The sequence below is a fragment of the Protobothrops mucrosquamatus genome, unplaced genomic scaffold (assembly GCF_001527695.2).
Source record: "Protobothrops mucrosquamatus isolate PMUCROS unplaced genomic scaffold, P.Mucros_1.0 scaffold556, whole genome shotgun sequence".
Classification (NCBI taxonomy): domain Eukaryota; kingdom Metazoa; phylum Chordata; class Lepidosauria; order Squamata; family Viperidae; genus Protobothrops; species Protobothrops mucrosquamatus.
The window spans coordinates 250,020-270,451 of NW_015386859.1; the positions used below are offsets into that span (position 1 = coordinate 250,020).

Here is a 20,432-nt window from a genome sequence, read left to right on the forward strand (position 1 = left end):
TTGTGCCATCCTATTCGGTCCCTATGATTTTCTTTACTAGAGATCGTGTCAGGGATACTGAATGTGCAACTGCTGTAAAAGCTGTAAATAATTGAGTTAGGTGCAAAGGATAAATGGACTATCAATGTACTGATCTATTCCGCTATGTCTAAAGACTGTCATTCTAATAAACGTTTAATCTTAATCCATGGTGTGGTTTTATTTTGAATTATTAAGCAATGTTGCCTTTTGCTCAGTCAAGATTAGCAACCTCTTTTAGTTGTTTCCAGACTGTTCAGCATTAATATGTGATGATGATTACTATATGAACAATAACACAATTTATTTAGAGAAGTTTTAATAGTTTGAAAATAAGAGTATACTCTCTTAAGGTTCATTACCAAGTGACCCCTTAAGAATCCTAGGATTTAATAAAGTCTTTCCTGCCTATTATTTAATAAAGTCTTTCTTTCTTAAGGCTTCCCAAGGTTTTAACTGTGTGCTCTATGTCTTTGTCTTTTTTCATTTTTTTATTATTGGAAGGAATTCTATTCTCTACAATGATATGATTTCACTATAAGGAGGTTCATAATATTTTCAAGACATGAAAATTAGCAAGGACACTAATTCTGTTTGCCTGCCTGCTTGCCTTTTTCTGACAACCACATTTATATTCCTAATCTTGGAAATAAGTTGAATAAATGAAATATTTTCTTTGTAGGAAGAGAATGTTAAAAAAAACCCCACAATGGTTTAAATATTTAAATTGCATAGCAGCCTAACCCACCTCAGGGGATTGTGGTGTGGAAAATAAGAGGCAGGAGTATTAGGTATATAGTGGTTGCTTATTGTTAGCAACTGAGACTGGGAACTCTGTCAAGCGATGCAGTTGTAATGCATGATGTCATAATTGTGAGCCACTTGCCAAGTGCACAAATTGTGATCATGTGATCACAGGAGTGCCGCAACAACGGCAAGTATGAGGACCCAACATAAGTTCCCTTATTCAGTGTCATTATAACTTTGAACAGTCACTAAACAAGTGGACATTAAACGAGGACCATATATAAAAAAGGCAGGATAACAATATAATAATAATATTTTATTTTTGTAAAAATGTTCAACATCTTAATTTTTCATTATTAAAAAATACTGTTTTAGGAAATCTACATTGTACCCATTCCTCAAATAAAATATAATAAAAACATGAAAACATTGTCATTTTATAATTGCTATGTGCCTTCCACCATTTCTTCTTTGTTCTCTCTCATACAGATTAGATTAATTTCGTAATCTCTGCCATTTTTATACTTCAGTTAGTATTTATTGTTATTCTATAAATATAATAAATAGTATTTGCTTTTCATTACGAACCATTTACTTGCCACAAACATGTTGCAGTTGATATATATTCTGTTTTATACATATGTTTTCCCCTATGTACTGATCTAATAAAGGGTCAGGTGTACTTGAAGTAGCATATAAGCCTGAGATACACAGCCATGGGACTAAAAATCATGGAATGCTTATTTTTTGTCATATAAGCGATTACTGAGCATTCCTAGTGGATAGATAAAAGCGGTAAACCTTGAAAACATAAAACAGACCCAGATGAACAGAACAATCCTATACATTACTCAGTTGACTTAAATTTCCAGCAAGGTTCTCTGTCATGGACAAAAGTGTTAGGTATTTGTTTATTTATTTACTCATTGTATATGACTGCCCATCTCCTATGCATGAGTCTAGTAGTAACAGTTAAACAGAATAAAACATAATAAAACAACATTAATAACATAACAGCAACTGTGAACATAACTATGACAGAGAAGAAAACACATTATCATTATACAGTACACGAAGGGTAACTTGTCTGATCCATTGAAGAGGAAAGTAGGTGTCTTTTGGCAACTGAACAGTTTAGCAAATCCCATTAAAATATCATCATGGTTTCAATAGAGGAAATAATAGGACAAGGATGTAGCATACTAAATTTTTTTATTACTTTGTAACCATTATACTGTAAGTTCAAATATAAAGAAAATTTAGCACCAATGTAAATTTTCAAGCCCTACCTTGATGTTACGTTATTATCTGTTTTCATTCCACATATTCTTCTGTAAAAATCCAATTGTAACAGTACCCAAGTGATTCATTGGAATATAAAAATGATACAAATAAATAAGTAGGTAGAATACATGAAAAAAAAAGCACGAACATTTGTTGTTGAATTATAGTTAATTGAATGTTATATATCCGTTGAAATAGCCTGGTTAAAATGATTTGTGGTTGTAATTTCAGGGGGCTATAAGGGTAGCTTTAGCGAGGAAGCAGCTTTAGGTAACACATAAGGTCCTTCCCTCCAAAACGAAGGATAACATTTGTACCCCATGCTTGGATGCACAGGAATTGTGCTATTCTGCTCCACTCTTGTCACAGGGGGAATGTGTGTCTTGTTTGGGGTGTTGCTGAAACTGCCTCCAACTTCAGATCAAAACATTTATTTTATTCCATTTACAGATAGTCCTTGACTTAAGACCATTTAATGATGGTTCAAAGTTACAGCAGCCTTGGAAAAAGTGATTTATGACCTGTACTCATAACTACAACCGTCACACTACTCTCATGGTCACATAATTGCAATTCAGGCACTTGGCAAAAACCTCATATTTATGATTGGTTTCAGTATCCCATGGTCGGATGATCATGATTTGCAACCTTTGCTGATTTCCAGCAAAAACAAAAACAAAAAAACCCCATCATTAGGGAAGCTGGATTTATAAAAATTGTTGTAGTATCAAGTCTGATTTGGCTTATGGCTACACTGACTTAATGATGGAAATTCTGGTCCCTGTAGCTACTTGCTGCAAAGAGAGAAAATTTCCTTCCCAGGATATTTAACACTTTGTAATGCACCCTTCTGTAGCTGCCATCAAGTTTTGATGGGCAAATTAAAATGAAATTAGATGAGGTAGTGAATAGGTCAGATGGAGAGAGGGAAGCAAATTATAAAAAAGAAATGGCCGGGTTAATGTGGACATTGACACATATCACAAGATATCGAAAAATTATTACCTATTATACCTGGGTACAAGTAAGAATATATATTAAACTCTTCAAGAATGCCAGGCATTTATTTTGGCCAGCCGTATGGCTAACCAGAGATACTTCAATTAATAGGGAAATGGTTGCATTAGTTTTTGAACAAATGAAAATATTAAATTAGCTGCCACCTGGAGAATTTTGGAGGACCAATATATCACGGGGAACATTGAGTCCTAGGTATTTGAAGGCAGTTTTTTAAAAGTAGCAAATAGATTTTCCGTAATTCAACACGTCATGTGTGTTATGGTATACTGGATGTGACCTATCTGACATTATGCCTTTCACATGAGTTAAGAGTATAACTCCAAATTCCCAGTTAGCATTTACAGAAATCTGCTCTTTAAATAAAAAAGCATTCAATAAGATACACTTTATTTCACTTTAAGAAATGGCATTGGGATCAAAGAAAGATATAACTAGTGGCAAATTGTTGAATTTGTTAATTACAACATGCTTGAGAGAATATTAGTAGATGTAACCTAAGCTAACTAAAATAAATGTGGCTCAGAAAGTTGATGTGATGCTTAAGCAATGTCTTGAATCATTGTTAAATACATGACATATTTTCTTATTCAATCTGATGCTTGATCTGCCTTGATTAGAATGGGAAAAACATAAAGAGTATAGTTTTGTAAAACAAACACAATGCTTGCTTCCACTTTGCAAGATAAAGCTACTGATTTTCACTGAAAATGATGCAGTTTTTAAAATCATTGTTGCAGGGGATGTATCTTTAACTTCAATGTATTGGACCAGAATACCAAATTTTAGACAGAAGTGCAGAGGGATTGTTGTGAAAGAGGAAATTTCAATGATTTCCCAATAGTGTGAACCTAAGAACTTGTAAAGCATAAATATTGTTTGTCCAAATATTATCTCTGGCTACCCGAGAAGAGATGGAGAAATAAATGGAGAAGTTGGACAGCTAGAATGTATCTTATTGTAGTCTTAATATCCTGACTACAGGTGACTGGGTTTACATCCAGAACAGGAGGAGGTGATGTAATGCTATAATTAGCTGGATTTTTATAGCTAGAGGATATTATGACAAGTCACAAGTGAGCGGGATTGCACTTTGAGTAGCAGTTGTAAACGCTGCTAACATCGGATGTTCTTGCTTTAACAACAGATGAAAATGCAGCCATTTTCCCTATGCTTTTAGAATTAGTTGGTGCTGGGAGGGGGGATTGGAATGAGAGTTCAGTTAGTTATAATAATAATAACTCTGCCATGGGAATCCAAGGACAAACTGGGTCCAGAGCTGATAACATTTTGGTGGGCTGGAGAGCTGGGGAGAAAGCCAGGGTTCAAGCTAATTGGGGAATGTGATTTATGACTGTTTATTGGGGGTAGGAATTGTACTTTGTTACTTTGTATCCAGGGGAGGGGAATTTAGTTTTTCGGTTCAACTATGTAGTGCCGATACTTTGTTTCCCAAATAAAAGATTCTTTAAGGAAAATAATGCCTTGAAGTTCTTTTGAAGGGTTTCATCTGTCAGAACCATGACAGCAGTAGTAGCAGCCAAAGGAAGAATGGTGGCTATGTTAGTTGGATCTTTACATGATATATTGTGGAATACAATGGGGGAAAGGGTGTTTTGCTGCAAATAGCCTAAGGGTAACTGGAGTTATTGTAAGCCCAGGTAAGATGATACTTAGGCAAAATTCATAATCCAAACAACTATAAAATGCTCATAGAGATTTCTGCTATGATACAAGAGGCCAAACTCAATATACATGACATACTCCACTTAGATTAGTCACCTCTCAGTCCTCCTATGTGTCAGATTGTAATGGTTATATAGGTTATTGGTATTTTATATTTTTTTATTGTATTATAACGATCAGAAATTACCTTCTTCATTTTAGTTCGTTTACAAAAATTTTTTACTATACGTCCTCGTTAGTTAAGTTGTTAATTCTTAGTGGATTATTAACAAGCCAAAATACCAATCAGACAGTCATGGACCCAAAACATAGAGGCAAATAAGCAAATTATAATAAAAGGCATCATATACACCCTATGTCCAAGGATTGTTTTGATTTTCTTGTCTGGTCAATGGAGACACTCCCAACCGAATGGACACTTCCAGTCACTGAAATCTAATTCTATTATTTCTTGATCATCTCTAACACAATCCTAGGATGTCAATAGTCTAAAAATCCAAAGGGGGTGAGAGCTTTGTGGACATTTAGCTCTGAAATGAGACAGGTGAGACTGGGTATGCTTTATTCCAGGGCACTGAATTGGGTCCAAAGTATTCCCCTTATGTGGGAAATATGAATACCTTTTAAATATTCACTTGTCTTTTTCAAACTGTTTTCGCACTTCTAAACTCAGAATATTTGTCATACAGGTGGTCCTCAACTTATGACCACAACTGAGCTGAAAATTTCTGTTGCTAAACAAGACAGTTGTTAAGGGATTTTGCCCCATTTTATGACCTTTTTTGCCATGGTTGTTATGTGAAGCACTGCAGTTAAGTTAGTAACAAGGTTGATAACTGAATCTGATTTTGCTTGTCAGAAGGTCGCAAAGGTGATCCCATGACCCCAGGACACTGCAACATTCATAAATACATGCCAAGCATCTGAATTTTCATCACATGATCATGGGATGCTGCAACAGTTATAGGTGTGAAAAATGGTCATAAGTCCCTTTTCTCATTGCTGTTGTAACTTTGAATGGTCACTAAATGAATGATTGTAAGTCGAAGACTACCTATATTATGATTGGTGAAATTAGACTGGGTTATTTCACTATGAATTGATACAATGGCAGTTCCTGTGCAAAAATAAATATAGGGGCACAAATAGTTTTTGGATTTCTTTGAGGTTTTATTTCAGAACAGTTTATAAAAATGTGAAACATAATGCATTGTCTGTAATGAAATAATTGGACATGTTTATCTTAAGGAAAAATGTGTTAAAAGGTGTATTTAAATTAACTTTTTCTTGCCAATATTTGTTTTTTTATTACAAAGTGAATGTTTGAATGAACATATGCAAACATGAAACAGATAAAAAAAGGGTAGAATACCAATCCTGGGTTTATAATTACTAATAATTATTTCTGCACTGTTTAGAATTTTGGAATATACGAAAGGGTGAAATATGATTCCTACGAATGTCCAGTGTTTCATTGTTCCATAACTGTCTTTTAAGCCTATCTAATACTCAGTATTATGGAGAGATTAATGGCAACAATAAATCTCATGGAATACATTTTGAATTCAAAATTACATTTTAAAATTAATTTGTATAGTTAATGTAGTTCTTTATTTCTTGAAAATCCGAAGGATTGAGGTGGCTAAACTATTTCTTTCAGTCACTTAACTATAAAAATGTAATAAATAAATAAAATTACCTACCTTGAGTGTCCTCCTATGTTTCTGGGTTTTTTTGCCCTAACCAGGCTAAACTTCTAATGGTTTTTCTTTAGAGGATCCCAATCATGTATTTTTAACAATTAGATAAATCCCATTTTATATATTTAAGATAAAACATAATAAATATATATCCATAAAAGATGTTTACTCCATTCTATTCATTATTTAGAATGTTTACCAAGATAGAAGGTAAAGCTAGGAAAACTTTGGGTTTTTTTAAAATAGCTATGAAGGGCAGGTTTTGAGCACTTGCAGAAGTTGGTCAATTAATTTTGGAAATCTTGAAATGGATCAAATTTTAATCAAGATTCAGAGAAACTCATATCCCTTAGGGTAACAAGGAATGCATGGTTCAGCAGAAATCAAGTAGAATTTTAGTGGAATATATGAATTTCAGCATATTTTTAGTTAGCTTGATAGTTTATTTACTGCCATTGAATAATAAGCAAAGTAGGCAATCAAATTTCCTATTCTCCAGATGAATTGGACTACAAATACCACTGCTCTTAGCCTGAAATAATTAATTAGCTAGTTATATTACTCAACTATATATCTAACATATCTGAAAAATACATACTGGTGCAGGCTGTTGGGTAAAGTATTAAGAGAAACATTCTGGTTTTTTTGTTACTGCAATGTCAAAATGTTTTCTTTCAGATTTCACTTCATTAGGAATTATAGAATGGCAGTGACTGACGTGGATTCCTTTTAAAACTGTGAACTTCAGAATAACTCCTAAACATGATATACCAGAGTTGGTTAGCATGCAGGCATCATTCAGATATTGAACTTCATCTCCATTGACTGAAGTCAGCATGGCCAATGGTGAAGGGTGATAGAGATCTTGTCCAACACTACCAGCCACACTGAACTCAGTGTTGTACTCAGTGGCCTCTTGGGAAAAATCCACAACCCTGCAACAACAAGCCACTAGGCAATCTTGCAATGTCCAAAGTAGCAGGGATAATGTACTGAATTAAATGGGAAGATTAAATGAAAAATGGGTTTTGAGGCATGTTTCTATTTGACTGCCTTTGTATCTGATCAGTTGCTACTAATTGTGTGTGTGTGTCACCTAATTAATTAACAAATTAATTAAAAAATTAGAAAATACTGCTATATAAGTACAGAATTAATTTATGGCATTCACAGCAACAGAATCTTAGATGAGTTTTAAGTTAAAGACTTTCTTGAGCATGACTTCAGTGCTGCTTTCTGAACAGGAGCACATAGTATCCAATCTGGGTCTATCAAACATTCCTTAGGAAGGCAGTTTGAAACCAGCTGGGTGCTCCTCATGAATGAAGGCAAATATACATGTTCCAGCATAATGTTGCGGGACCCAATCTGGGTTGGTCACTAGGACCAGAGGTTTAGTCTTCTGAGCTTTCAGATGCATGGTGGAGCCTATCCTCAAGCAACTTCTCCCTCACCAGAATGTGTGTCTCTCACATTTTGGTGAGAGAAAAACTCTCTGAGGATGGGCTCCAGCACAAATCAGAAAGCTCAGAAGACTAAACCTCTGGCGCTGGTGACCAACCCAGATTGGGTCCCACAACATTATCCTGGACATGTGTATTTGCCTTCATTCATGAGAGCACACAGCTGGTTTGCCACTGCCTTCCTAAGGAATGTTTGACAGACTTCCCAATCAAGCCTAAATACTAATCAAGTCCAACTCTGCTTAGCTATTCTTGAGATCATCCACGATTACTGTAGTTAGGGGCTGGTGCATGAGCTGGTGAGAACATTAAAAGGTTAAATATCATTTATGGACAATGTTTTTCTCAAAAAAAAATTGATCATACTGAGGCTATGCACTTGAATCATGCTGTCACCAGTGTATTGTGTTCATCAATCTCCACCCAAGCCCCAAATGTCTTTGAAATGGCAATTGACAGTTTAATAAGTAGAAAAGATTCAAATCTCTCTAGTCTTTCCAGATATCCTCCCGTCCCTCAAGCTACATTGCAAAAAACAAAAACAAAAATAAAAAACACCCTATAGTATTACAAAAGTAAAATAATTATATTTTTGTAAATAATTCTTCTATATTGAGCAAATGAGATCTACAGGTCTTTGTTGTACCAAAGGACAATAATCTTACTGGAGAGAGAGATGCACAAGTTCCAGAGATACTGAGGAAGTCCTAAGACAGCGATCCCCAATCTTTTGGTGTCTACTGGGGAATCTGGTCATTGATGAAATGGCTGCCATGGGAACATAACTGGTTACAAAATATAAATTTATTAGATTATTAACTGGTAATCTTAGAGCTTTCCCCCCCTACTTTATCCTAATGTTGCTTTTTGCTATTTTTTCAGGCTACTGATCATGCTTACAAATGTCAGACTATGGCCAGGGTTCTTTTAAAACATTAAATTCCCAAAATGCTCATAGAACTAATTTGGGGCTTAGAGGCATTTTTGAAAATCAAGATGCTGGAAAATAGTCATTTTGTTTTAAAATCAGATGGCGAGACTGATGAGAATTGGCCATAGGTATGTGGGATGCCGCACTGGGTACTTAAGACTCCGGTCCTAAGGCAACAGCCCAATTCATGGCAACCAGTCCAAACCAGAATGCCATTTCTGAGAAAGATGTCCTGGCAGCCTTTCTTCAAACCTAAATTAATGAGGTAGAACCAACAATATTCTGCAGTCCCACTGTTGCTGCTTTAGGGCAAGCACAGGTCAAGAATGTAAGACCGCAATCATTCAAAAAGAAAGGCTATTGTAAAATGGAATGATGAAAAACAATAGAAAGCTTTTCCTGTAAGCCTTGTTTCAAAACATTAGGTTTAGCCCCCTGACTCAGGGCTTGATTCCAGAAAAGTCTCCTGGCAATTGCTGCCAAACATGCTTTAGCCTAGAAAGTAACTATTGAAAGAAAAGTGATGAAAATGGCGGGTCTCTCTTATTTCTCAGCATTCCAAATTATTTTTTTCTATAGTTTTCCCACCCCTTGAAATGAAACTAAAAGTCGCTATGGATTGGGACTTTGATATGTATACAATGTTGAAGGCAAGGGGGCTTCATGCAGAGAACTGAAATGAGACACAGATGACTCATTTACACATTTATTTACTGTTCTGCTTACTCTGGCAGACGGAAATGGTGAACAATGCCATTTATTTTACAGACATTTGACAGAAAATAAACAAGTATCTCGATGCTGAACAATTGTACAATACAGCTACAACATGCATATTTATATGCTGATTTGTGCACAAATATTTACTTGATCAGCAAATGTAACAGAATTCAGAAGAAAGAAAGAGAAAAAAAGAAAGAAAAGAAAGGAAGGAAGGGAGGGAGGAAGGAAAGGAAAATTTTAAAACATCACGTTTCCTTTTCATGATGTTAAAATGCAGCTGAGATGGAAACATTCATACAAACACATTGATAATGAATACTATTATATGTGAAATTCTGTTAATGGTTTACGACAGAAAAAGGCAAGGGGTAAGCTGGTGCTTCTATACAAAATGGTGAAACTGTCATTCCTAATAAATAATGCAAGCAAGTACTCTTGCAAAGTGTCCTATATGAGTATTATTTTCAGCCCAGCAGCCGTCCTTAAAAGATGAATAATATGCTCAACAAAATGAGCAAAATTTTCCATTTTAAAATATGGGGCATTTTGTAAAGGCAGTAGAATGACATTTGACAAGATGTGTATGTCTTTATCTCCCACTGAAAATACATTTCTTAGTTGTTGTTTTTTAAAAAAATGAGGCTAACTTGTTACAGTAGTTTAGCAATTCACAATAAAATGCTGCCATTCCTTGAAACTGAATAGTAAAGACATATTGTGCCAAAAGAAGTCATCATCATCATCATCAAATACTGTTGTGCTTTTTCCCCTTTTCAGCATTTAAGAAGAAAACAATATTAAATTCAAATAAATGGAATTCCTGCTACTCGTAGATAAGAAACAAATATCAGTTATAACATAAAACCTATAAACACCTAAAAACCTATTTCATCATTTAATATTTGTGTACAGTTATCTCAATGTAACAAGCAATATTTTTTTCAGGAAACCTATCCCTAAGTATTTAATTATCAGCACAACCATTACTGACTTGTATATCATGCCTGTGGCTGAGCTTTGCATATTTTGCTGAAAATATAAAGAAGTGTAAGTCCCAATCTCTCTTCTACATCCAGGGACTTGGGATGCAATTTTTTTAGTGCTCTGGACCAGGCGAATAAAAACAACAACAGCTGTAAGCTTTTTTCCCCATAGGTGTGAGCAAAAGATATTTTCCATCACATAGGTTATGCAGGTTTGGCAGTTTTTCACCTAGCTGCAGCAGATCCTTCCTAAGAATAATCAGTTCTGAGAGTAAAAGCAGTGGTTTTTGAGCAGCATTTATGTCTGGGAGTGCATTTTGTGAAAGAAAATTTTGTCCTACCCTATATTCAAGTAGAACTGTTAAATCCAACCCAACGGATTTCCTTATGTGTGGATGGGGAGGAACTGCATAATCCACAGTTCTTTTACTATTTTCTAGTATGTAATAAGCAATAAATAAGCTGGGGAACCTGAGCAATTCAGTACTTTGGCTGGGGATTGTAGTCAGCAACATTTGAAGGATCACTGATTTCTATTTTGCAAAACTACCATTGTTACTGAGATAAGAGTTAGACTGACAATTTGAGAAGTCTGTCAATACAATAAGGGAATGTGAAGAGAGGGGAAATTGCTCTCACCCTTTTTTATAGTAGAAGGGAAATATTTTAAGACCAGATTGTAAATATTTTTACTATAGATAATTTTCATTTTTCTTCCCTGAAAATTTGCAGAGAAGTGGACATATCTATCTATTTACACCTTAAACATAATAAATATGATACTTTTATTTGTTCTTTCTTTTGCCTATTGACTTCAGCTGAACCTGGCTAGAAGAATGAATCTGAGTGGACTACTGTAATTACTTGACATTTTTAAAAGGTGGTTTCAATTATAACTGATATGTAAGAGGATTGGAATGAAAATTTTTAATATTGCTCTTTGCTACAATAATTAACAAGCAAATATATAAAAAAGTAAATTTTTTAAAATATGTTATGCATACTCACAAGAATTCTATTTTTTTCTCCTTTTTTCATACTGGGTTTGGCTCAGCAATTTCCTCAAGATATTTAGTGGATCAAATATTTTACAGAATTATAGCATAATTTTAAAAAACAGGTATCCGTCTATCATAGCTGAGTACTACGATCACTTCCTATGATAAATGTTCTATACCAGTGATGGCGAACCTTTTAGAGACCGAGTGCCCAAACTGCAACCCAAAACCCATTTATGCATCTTTGGGTGCCGGGTGAGCGTGGCCCATTGGCTGGGTGTGGCCAATTGGTGGGTGTGGCCCATTGGCTGGGCGTGGCTGCGGTGGTAACAGCAGACTGGGTGGGACTAAAAAGTTCAATCAATCAATTCCAACTTTGCAAGATCTTTTTTTTTCCCGCGAGAAGTTGAAATTGACTGATTGATTGAACCTTTTTTTTTTTTTTTGCACACAGCAGCGGAGGCCTAAAGCGAAAAGGTTTTATAAAACCCAGCTGAAGGCCTAGGACTGGGGCGACAGCACGCGTGCCCACAGAGAGGGCTCTGAGTGCCGCCTCTGGCACCCGTGCCATAGGTTCGCCACCACTGTTCTATACTTTAAAACGAAGAAAACATTCCATTCTTTTTTTTCACCTTAATGTGGCTTGCTTTTGAGATAATAATGACAAATGAACCTTAGTGAATTAAGACATTTGCTACACATCTGATTGACTGATTATCTGACACACATATCCAAATCGATCAAAAGTTTTCTATGTGAATATGTTGAAGGTTTTCCATTTTAGACAATAGGGACAATGTATGTCACCCATATATATATTTTCCTAGTGGCTTGGGTGCCATTCTGTATCACCAGGCCAAATGGCTTTTCCCCCCCCTGGGATGGGGAATCTGGCCATTTTTAGCAACTCTAGCCATTTTGGTCAAAAATTAGTCGTTGAGAATTTAAATTCAGCAGACAGAAAAGTCATAGATCCTGTATTTCTGCCTTAGAATCAGCCACTGTTTTAATGAGGTGCTACTTTTAACACTTGTTTTAGAATAAGAGCACATGATATTTAGTAGCAGTATCTCTACAAAATGAAAGAAACATCTTTTATTTTACCACTATTATAAGAGCAATTAATAAATCTTCAAATTTCTTCCTAAGCAGATGATCAGCTTTCAGTAGCAGCAGTTGAATTACTTTGCAAACATATTTGAAATAAGATTTTAAAAACTATATTTTCAGTAGTAGAGGGTTTTGAAACTATAGTTGAACAGACAAGGTATGGGAAACAGATTACAAGATTTCAATGCATCTAATGAAATACACCAGTTTCTTTTTCTTCTTCTATTAGATAGCTACTTAAAATGTCCATGTCCTGTGATACTCCATCAGGACTATAAAGACAGAAAGATCTTCATCATTCAATCCGAGAAGTGTAAATTTTCACTTTTGGACTTTAGATCTTTAATTCAGAAGTTATGGTAATCCCCAAGAGTTTTCTTTGAGTAGACATTATGAGGAAAATCATGATTTCATTGAAATTACTGAGCAAACTGCTGTTATCTAAGGCTAACATTTCATTTAGCCTTTATTTTTGACTGTTACACAACTGTATGAATAAAGGCAAAAACTGTATGCGGGATATAAATAAACAAATAAACTGGAATAATATAACAACATAAAAAAGTATTAGCTAGCATTTGCTCTCCATTAATAGGAATATTTAACTGTGAAAGAAGATAAATAAAGGAACTTTATGGAACAAAATATAAGTAATTGAACCAGATCACATGGATTGTTATGCAATTAAGTGAAATCTTATGCAAAAATAAAATTAATTTGATTTTCATGAAAAACTAATAAATACTTTGAGACTTAATGACCAGATATTGGCTGCTTTAGAAATGACATTTAGCCCCAGTATTTAAATTAATAAAATATGGATCTGAAGACATATAATTTAATAGAAAAAGGAAGTCTTAAGAGGAACTTTAAAAACCTACCTTTTTTGAAACAGATACTCTCCTGTGCTTAATATTTGGTCCAAAGATTGAAATAAAAAATTTAGATGGTACTGTATTTAGGAGAAGTAAAATTCATGAGCTGTACAGTACGTTTTCTCTACTAGAAGCTGTTTTGGTGCACATAACAAAATAAAAATGTGTTTTAAAAAAGTTTAGGGGAAAATTTGAGCTTTGTTTAGCTATACAAAAGATCAGCCATAGATGTTTTTTCCTCAGTGCTTAATGTGCTTTTAAAATCTTACTTTAACTGGAAAAAAGGGACATGAGTTGGCACTTTGCAAAGCCATGCGTGGGCCTTTAGTATCATGCAGTTTTCAAAAATAAAAAAGGCTTTGTACTGGTCAATGTCAGAAAATAACATTGGTGGAGGGCTGCAATCCTAAGTTTTGTTTGAAAATGTGTCATTTGCCTATAGTCGTTAGAGAAAATTAATAAAGCTAAACTACAATTCTACAGAGATCTACTGAGCCACAGAAGATATCTTCTCATTTGCATCATGTGATTTATCATATTATTTGTTAGATTTATATCCTTTTATTTCTCCGAGAGTTACATAGGAATTTGTCTTTAATTCTTCCCATAAAGAGAACACTGTACAGCTGTTAAGTTGGACTTTTTAAAGAGAAAATGGATGACCTAAGTGAGGTTCACTAGCTGACAGTAGATTTGAACTTGGTTCCCCTCAATATCTTCTATTTCCCCATCTGAATTCCGACAAGTTCCTAAAATTCCAAATGTGCTCCTTGGCCCTAGAGAATAAGTGTAACTGAGAAATATGCAAAGTTATTTAAAAAAAAGTAATACAGTTAAAATGCTGTTTAAAGTTTCTACTGAATTTTGTGATTCTAAAATAACTAATGTATTAAATCTTTATTAGCAGAATTAGTTATAGAAAAAGAAAGAAAAAGATTGACTAGAGTGCTTGTGATGGGAGAGATACCATGAAGATAAGCAATGGAGGTTTCAAATTATTCCATTTTCTGCATGTTAATTGCTCTAATTACATGGAAATGGCAATAATTATGAGTGAACCCATCTGCATTCAGCATTCCTTGTGCAAAATTGAAGCATTCAGACATTTTGCTGAATAAGCACAATTACAAGTTTTACACACTTTTAAGCCCTGTGCCACAGTTTACAGACCACTGTAGCCACAGTATATTCTAAGCTAAACACAAACAGTCTGCTTTACGTCTTTGCACAGTGTGTGAACCTCAATAATTTCCTCAGAAAGATACATTTTCTACTTCGTATATGTGACAATTCTTTCGGTTGATTCATGGAATGATATTGATACAGCATTCTGAAACCAAATAGTAACTAAATTGGGATGAAAAATAATGTGCAAATGACACACTACTGTTAAAGAAAACAGCAGATATACAATAACAAGAAATGTACAAATAGTAAGATTTTAACAACAGTGCATACAGTAATCACCACTGTATTACAACATTATTAAAGTCTTAAAATAAAATAATCAGTTTTCATGTCATTTGGCACATTTTATTACCATAAAAATAATTTTATTTCTTGTAATGGTTTCTTGTTTGCTTTCAATTTGGCAGGTATAACAAAAGTTCAATTCCCGGTCATTAAATCTTGCCCAGTCTTAAGAATTTTTTTTCAAGAAGCTGCAAGTGCATCCACGATATCTATGCAAATAAAAGTAATTGAAGCTATGGTTCATTTCACAAAGAAATGAGAAAACACTGCAATTTTCTTAAACAAACAGTGTACATTGGATTAAAGAGAAAACAAGATAAGTAAGATGCTCTAAGGATAAGCTGCAATTCTGCAACATAAGTCTATACAAATCCTCCAGGCAGTGGACTTGAAGGAAGTATCTGAGTCCCAAGAAACCTGTTTTTTTTTTTTTTTACAAATCCTTGAAAACTGGAGATGTTCCAGCAAATCCAAATTATTTACAAAATGTGCATTTTGCAGACTCAAAGCACCTTATTTCACACTATTAACATATGAATCAACATTTCATCCTTTCATGTGCAAATTCTGAAAGTCAAAAGGAAAAATAAAAGTTAATTAAAATTCATTATCTACAACCATAAATGAAAATATTAACAGTGTTAAGCATTGCAAAAGATCATCTCTGAAAAGAGCATTTTATTTTACTCAGTTCTTTCGTTGCATTTTTCCTGATTTATCTTTTGTTAGAAAAAAAAGTTTGCTTTTAAATTAAGGTGTACTTAAACTAAGCAACTCTTCATGCCATGCAAAAATAATATTTTATTTACTTTTGAGGCTTCCCTTTTTTAATTCACAGGCATTGCTAATTTCAGTTTCAAGAAATAAGTTTTTGTCTTTATTGCTCTCCTAATTAGTCACATGCTGGTTTCTCTGGTGGGACAGTAACCAGGATCACTAGGATTTGTATGGATTTCTGGGGAAAACAAATGGTTTTCCATTTTGTGACCTTCTTGATTATTGTCCCCTGTTACTTCCCCTCCAACATGATAAATGTCTTGAGTGCAGTTATGACCCAAATGTTTGGGTGAAGAAGAACTGACTTCAGAGTCTTCTGTTACATAGTCCCCATCCTTAAGCTTATCCCCAAAGCAGTTTGCCTTGATATCCAACTGCCTGTTGTGCCTTATGCCAGGGATTTCCAAGAAGTCAGCTTCTTCACCAGTGTCTATTTCAGTGAAACTTCTCTCTTTGGGAGGGAAAGAAAAACGTTTCTGCTTGGGGAATAAAGGGCATGCTTGCTTAGAAGCTCCAGAGGAACCTGCATCCAGCAAAAGTCTTTCTCCCTGCGGTGAATTCTCTTCTAAGAGGATAGTGCTGATATGTTGAGGGGTAGATTGTAGGAAGTCTCCTGTTGCCAACACTGGCAATGGCCTTGTTGTGCTTGGTGGAGTTTGTGGAGCACCGCCTCTGTTTTCCTTAAAATTAACCTTAAGGGACCTTGATTTTAAAGGGTTGCTTCCTCTGAAAGAACTTTTGGGACTGTCCATGGCATTGTCAAAGTGAAAGTGACCATGAAGGAGAGGATGAGGACAGCTCTCAGAGCTCATCATTGTATTGATTGAGGAGTAATCGAAGCAGGTATCCCTGGGAGAAAACATTTTATCTTTCATGAGTGGTAAAAGCTGGGAATCTTTTGCTGTTTGGTCTTCTAAGTGGGCAAACTCAGTGGGAAATCTTAGTTGCAAATGAGAACTGGAATATGGAGGAAAAGGTGACCGTTCTGTCTCTGTGAAATCAGTTGCGCAGCTGGCAAAGCTGTCAATGCTAGAAGTGCTTCTCATATCAGGGATGACTTCTTTGGGTCCTGTTATAGATGCATGTCCTTGTCCAGCAACCTCTTCCATTTCTATCTCCTCCTCATAGAGGGGAGGTTTCACTGAAGGGCCTTGGTAGGTAGAATTCAGATTAGGCTGAGACTGAGTTTTAGTAATTTCATTATATAATATTTCAAGTTTCTGAGCACTCAAGTGTTGAGGACTGGAGGCTGCTGCTGCATTGTTTAGTTGTTTATATGAATCTTGCTGGCTCACTTCCTGGTATTTGTTTTTCAAGGATTTGTTAGAACCTGTCTCTGACAGTGGGCTTCTGGCCCATTTCCAATGGCTTGGAGACAAATGGTTGTCATCGGGAGTTTCCTTTGAATTGGCTGCTTCCTCAGTTTTATCAGTATCAACAGCTACATCAATCAACTCCATACTACGAGCAAAGGCATCTTTTAAATTCATTGAGATAATGCTTCCATTTCTTTTTGCTCGTTCAAGAGCTTCCCTTCTTTTAATGGCTTTCTCCTGCCGCTTTTGCTCCTTGTAGAATTCTGAGAAATTGTTTACTATGATGGGAATGGGTAGGGCTATTACCAGCACTCCAGCAATGCAACATAACCCACCAACTATTTTACCTAGTAAAGTTTTGGGATAAATGTCACCATAACCTACTGTGGTCATAGTGATGGTAGCCCACCAGAACGATGCAGGAATACTTGTAAACTTTGTAGCATCTTCATCTTTTTCAGCAAAAAACACGAGACTGGAAAATATCATAATTCCCATAGCTAAAAATAGTATCAATAAACCCAATTCATTATAACTCCTTCGTAAGGTAAATCCTAAAGATTGAAGTCCAGTTGAATGTCTAGCAAGTTTAAGGATCCGCAGTATCCTCATGATACGGAATATCTGAACTACACGGCGGACATTTTGAAACTGCAGCACACTTTTGTTGGACTCTGTGAGAAAAATGGTGACATAATAGGGCAAAATGGCAAGCAAATCAATCACGTTTAATGGACCTTTGAAGAACTTCCACTTGTTTGGAGATGACAGAAAACGCAAAAGGTACTCCATAGTGAACCATGCTATACACACTGCTTCAACATGTGCTAGCTGAGGATTGTCATTTAGTTGTCCAAATTCATCAGTTACTTGAAGCTCAGGTAGAGTGTTGAGTGACAAAGCAATGGTGGATAGTACAATGAACAATATGGATACAATGGCCAAAATCTGTTGAAAAAAAGATAAATAAGAAAACTGTGGTTAACAAATCACAAAGAATGCTTACATTTCAACCAAAGAAACAGCACACTAACAGAATTACAGACCGCTGTTCTTTACTCACTGCAATTAGATATGCTCCCCTATTGTCAGTACCCCTAACTAATTCATCTGAAGTGGTAGTCGACAATAATAGTTCCCTTGAAAACCTAACTTATGTGACAATGCTATACTAAATAATTCCAAAGATCTACATATTTGGGAATAGAATCCAATAATACAACTCAAATTATTTCAGAAGCTTAATTAGATTATTTAGTTCAGCATATTTTTCAATCAGCTGCTTTCTAAGTATAGTACATTAGACCACAATTCCCAGTTCATAGCCAGATAAGATATTTTTTCCTATTGTTATCCTAAATTGAGTGCCCAGTAAATGTTTGAGGTAACAAAAAAAGCAAATGGAATTTGTTTCTGTAAAATGCATACTGGACACATCTTTAATTACAAACATACTAATTAAAGCTTCATCTTTCAATGTCAAAAGCAAGTAGAGAGTCAGTTTTGGGGAAGCCTGGAAACTTGTTTTGTGTACTTGGCTACATTGGCCAGAGTGGAAGTATAAGATGTCAAAGAACATCACTTTAATGAAGGCTGGTTATGATCCACTCTGAATTATGCATCATTCTAATATAATCTCAGTTGATATATAAAAAATATGTCCTTTTTAAATAAAAAAGTGTCACAAATCAAAATTAACAAAATAATTATTATTTTAGTGAGACTGGCTTTTTTAGGAATTGCCATCTAAATGTCATAGGCTGTATTCCTAATTTTAATAATTTTAACAATATGAAAATTAATCACAAATCTGTAAGATGTAAAGTTCAGTATTAATGCTGAAAAGAAAAACATAGATATTTGATTGAGCTGTCCACAACTGTAGTGCTGAATATTCCCAGCGGATTTAATGTTAGTACTTAGTGGTACTTAACAGTTTAGCAATTGCTGTATATGATTTTATTAAGTTATGTTTTTAAGAATGTCATTAAAAACAACATCAGCAGACTTGTTTAAGTAAGAAGATGAGATTTATGAATGAGTTGTCTCCAGGCAAAATATGAAAATAGACTCAGATGAATGTAATATATATAGATTGCAACATTATGTTACTTAATAGCATAATAATGGAATATTAACAGGTTGGGGTCTTTTGCATTTTTTTACTTTAACTTTTAATAAAATTGTGTTAAATTAGACTATTATTTATTTATTTTAGGTGAACCTATTCCATCCACATTATTGTTGTATATTCGAGGGAACTGCCACTGTCTCTCAGTCCAATGAAGGGGAGGACAAACTATGTATGCCACTATGATCTCCTCTACAAAATGTGAATATACTTCTAATCAATAAACATATAAATAAATAATAATTATAGAACCCTTTAAAACAGATTAATTCCCAGATAAAAATTTCAAGGTTACCTAACCTTCATCATAGTTTAGTAAGTACCGTATTTTCCGGTGTATAAGACAACTGGGCGTATAAGACGACGCCCAACTTTTCCAGTTAAAATATAGAGTTTGAGCGAGAGAGGGGGGGAGAGAAAACTTGATGAGTAATATGCCAAACCACATGTGTAAAGGAATAAAATAGAATACCCGTATTTTCTGGCGTATAAGACGACTGGGCGTATAAGACGACCCCCGACTTTTGAGAAGATTTTCAGGGTTTAGAAAGTCATCTTATACGCCGGAAAATACGATACTGAAGCTTTTGCAGATCTGAGAAGACACTGCAACTTAATAGAATGAAACAAATAAACACACACACACATGCATACATACATACATACATACATACACACACACACACACACACACACACACACACAAACACACATACAGAGGGATGACTTTATGGAAACTTAGAGGTAATTATTGTAAATAACTTATTGAGTATGGTGCAAAATAGCCATATTCTGGAGAATAATTATTGTATGGTCAAACATCTGTACCAACATATTTTTTAAAAAAATACGTTAAAAACTAAAAATCTATTGCATCCAACCTACCTTTCAAGTATTATTAATTGGCCCTTATTTTTTACCACTTGAATCAGAGAATTTGTATGCTTCTAGTTTTACGTTTCCAGTGTAATTTAAGGCATCATAAATCAAAGTTCTTTTTTAATCTCTAACTATTATAAGTTTGACAAAAGCATAATAATATAACATGGACACAAAAGTGGAACTTCTCCTATAACAATAGTTATCATTATCTGTCAGCAGATTTTCTTGTTCAACAACATATTGAATATATGATGGCTTTAAACTATCATTATTTTTCAGATTCACCTTGGCTGATTCCTTAGTTGCCTGGCAATACTA

General features: G+C 34.8%; 1 protein-coding gene across 1 annotated transcript in view; it reads right to left on the reverse strand.

Moving 5' to 3' along the window:
• Positions 1-15,904: 15,904 nt before the first annotated feature.
• KCNB2 (potassium voltage-gated channel subfamily B member 2) overlaps positions 15,905-20,432 on the reverse strand; it is a 134,814-nt gene continuing 130,286 nt past the window's right edge. Inside the window, exon 2 of the mRNA XM_015817162.1 lies at positions 15,905-18,049. Within this exon, the coding sequence (XP_015672648.1) occupies positions 15,905-18,049 (2,145 nt within the window). The remainder of the gene's footprint in view (positions 18,050-20,432) is intronic.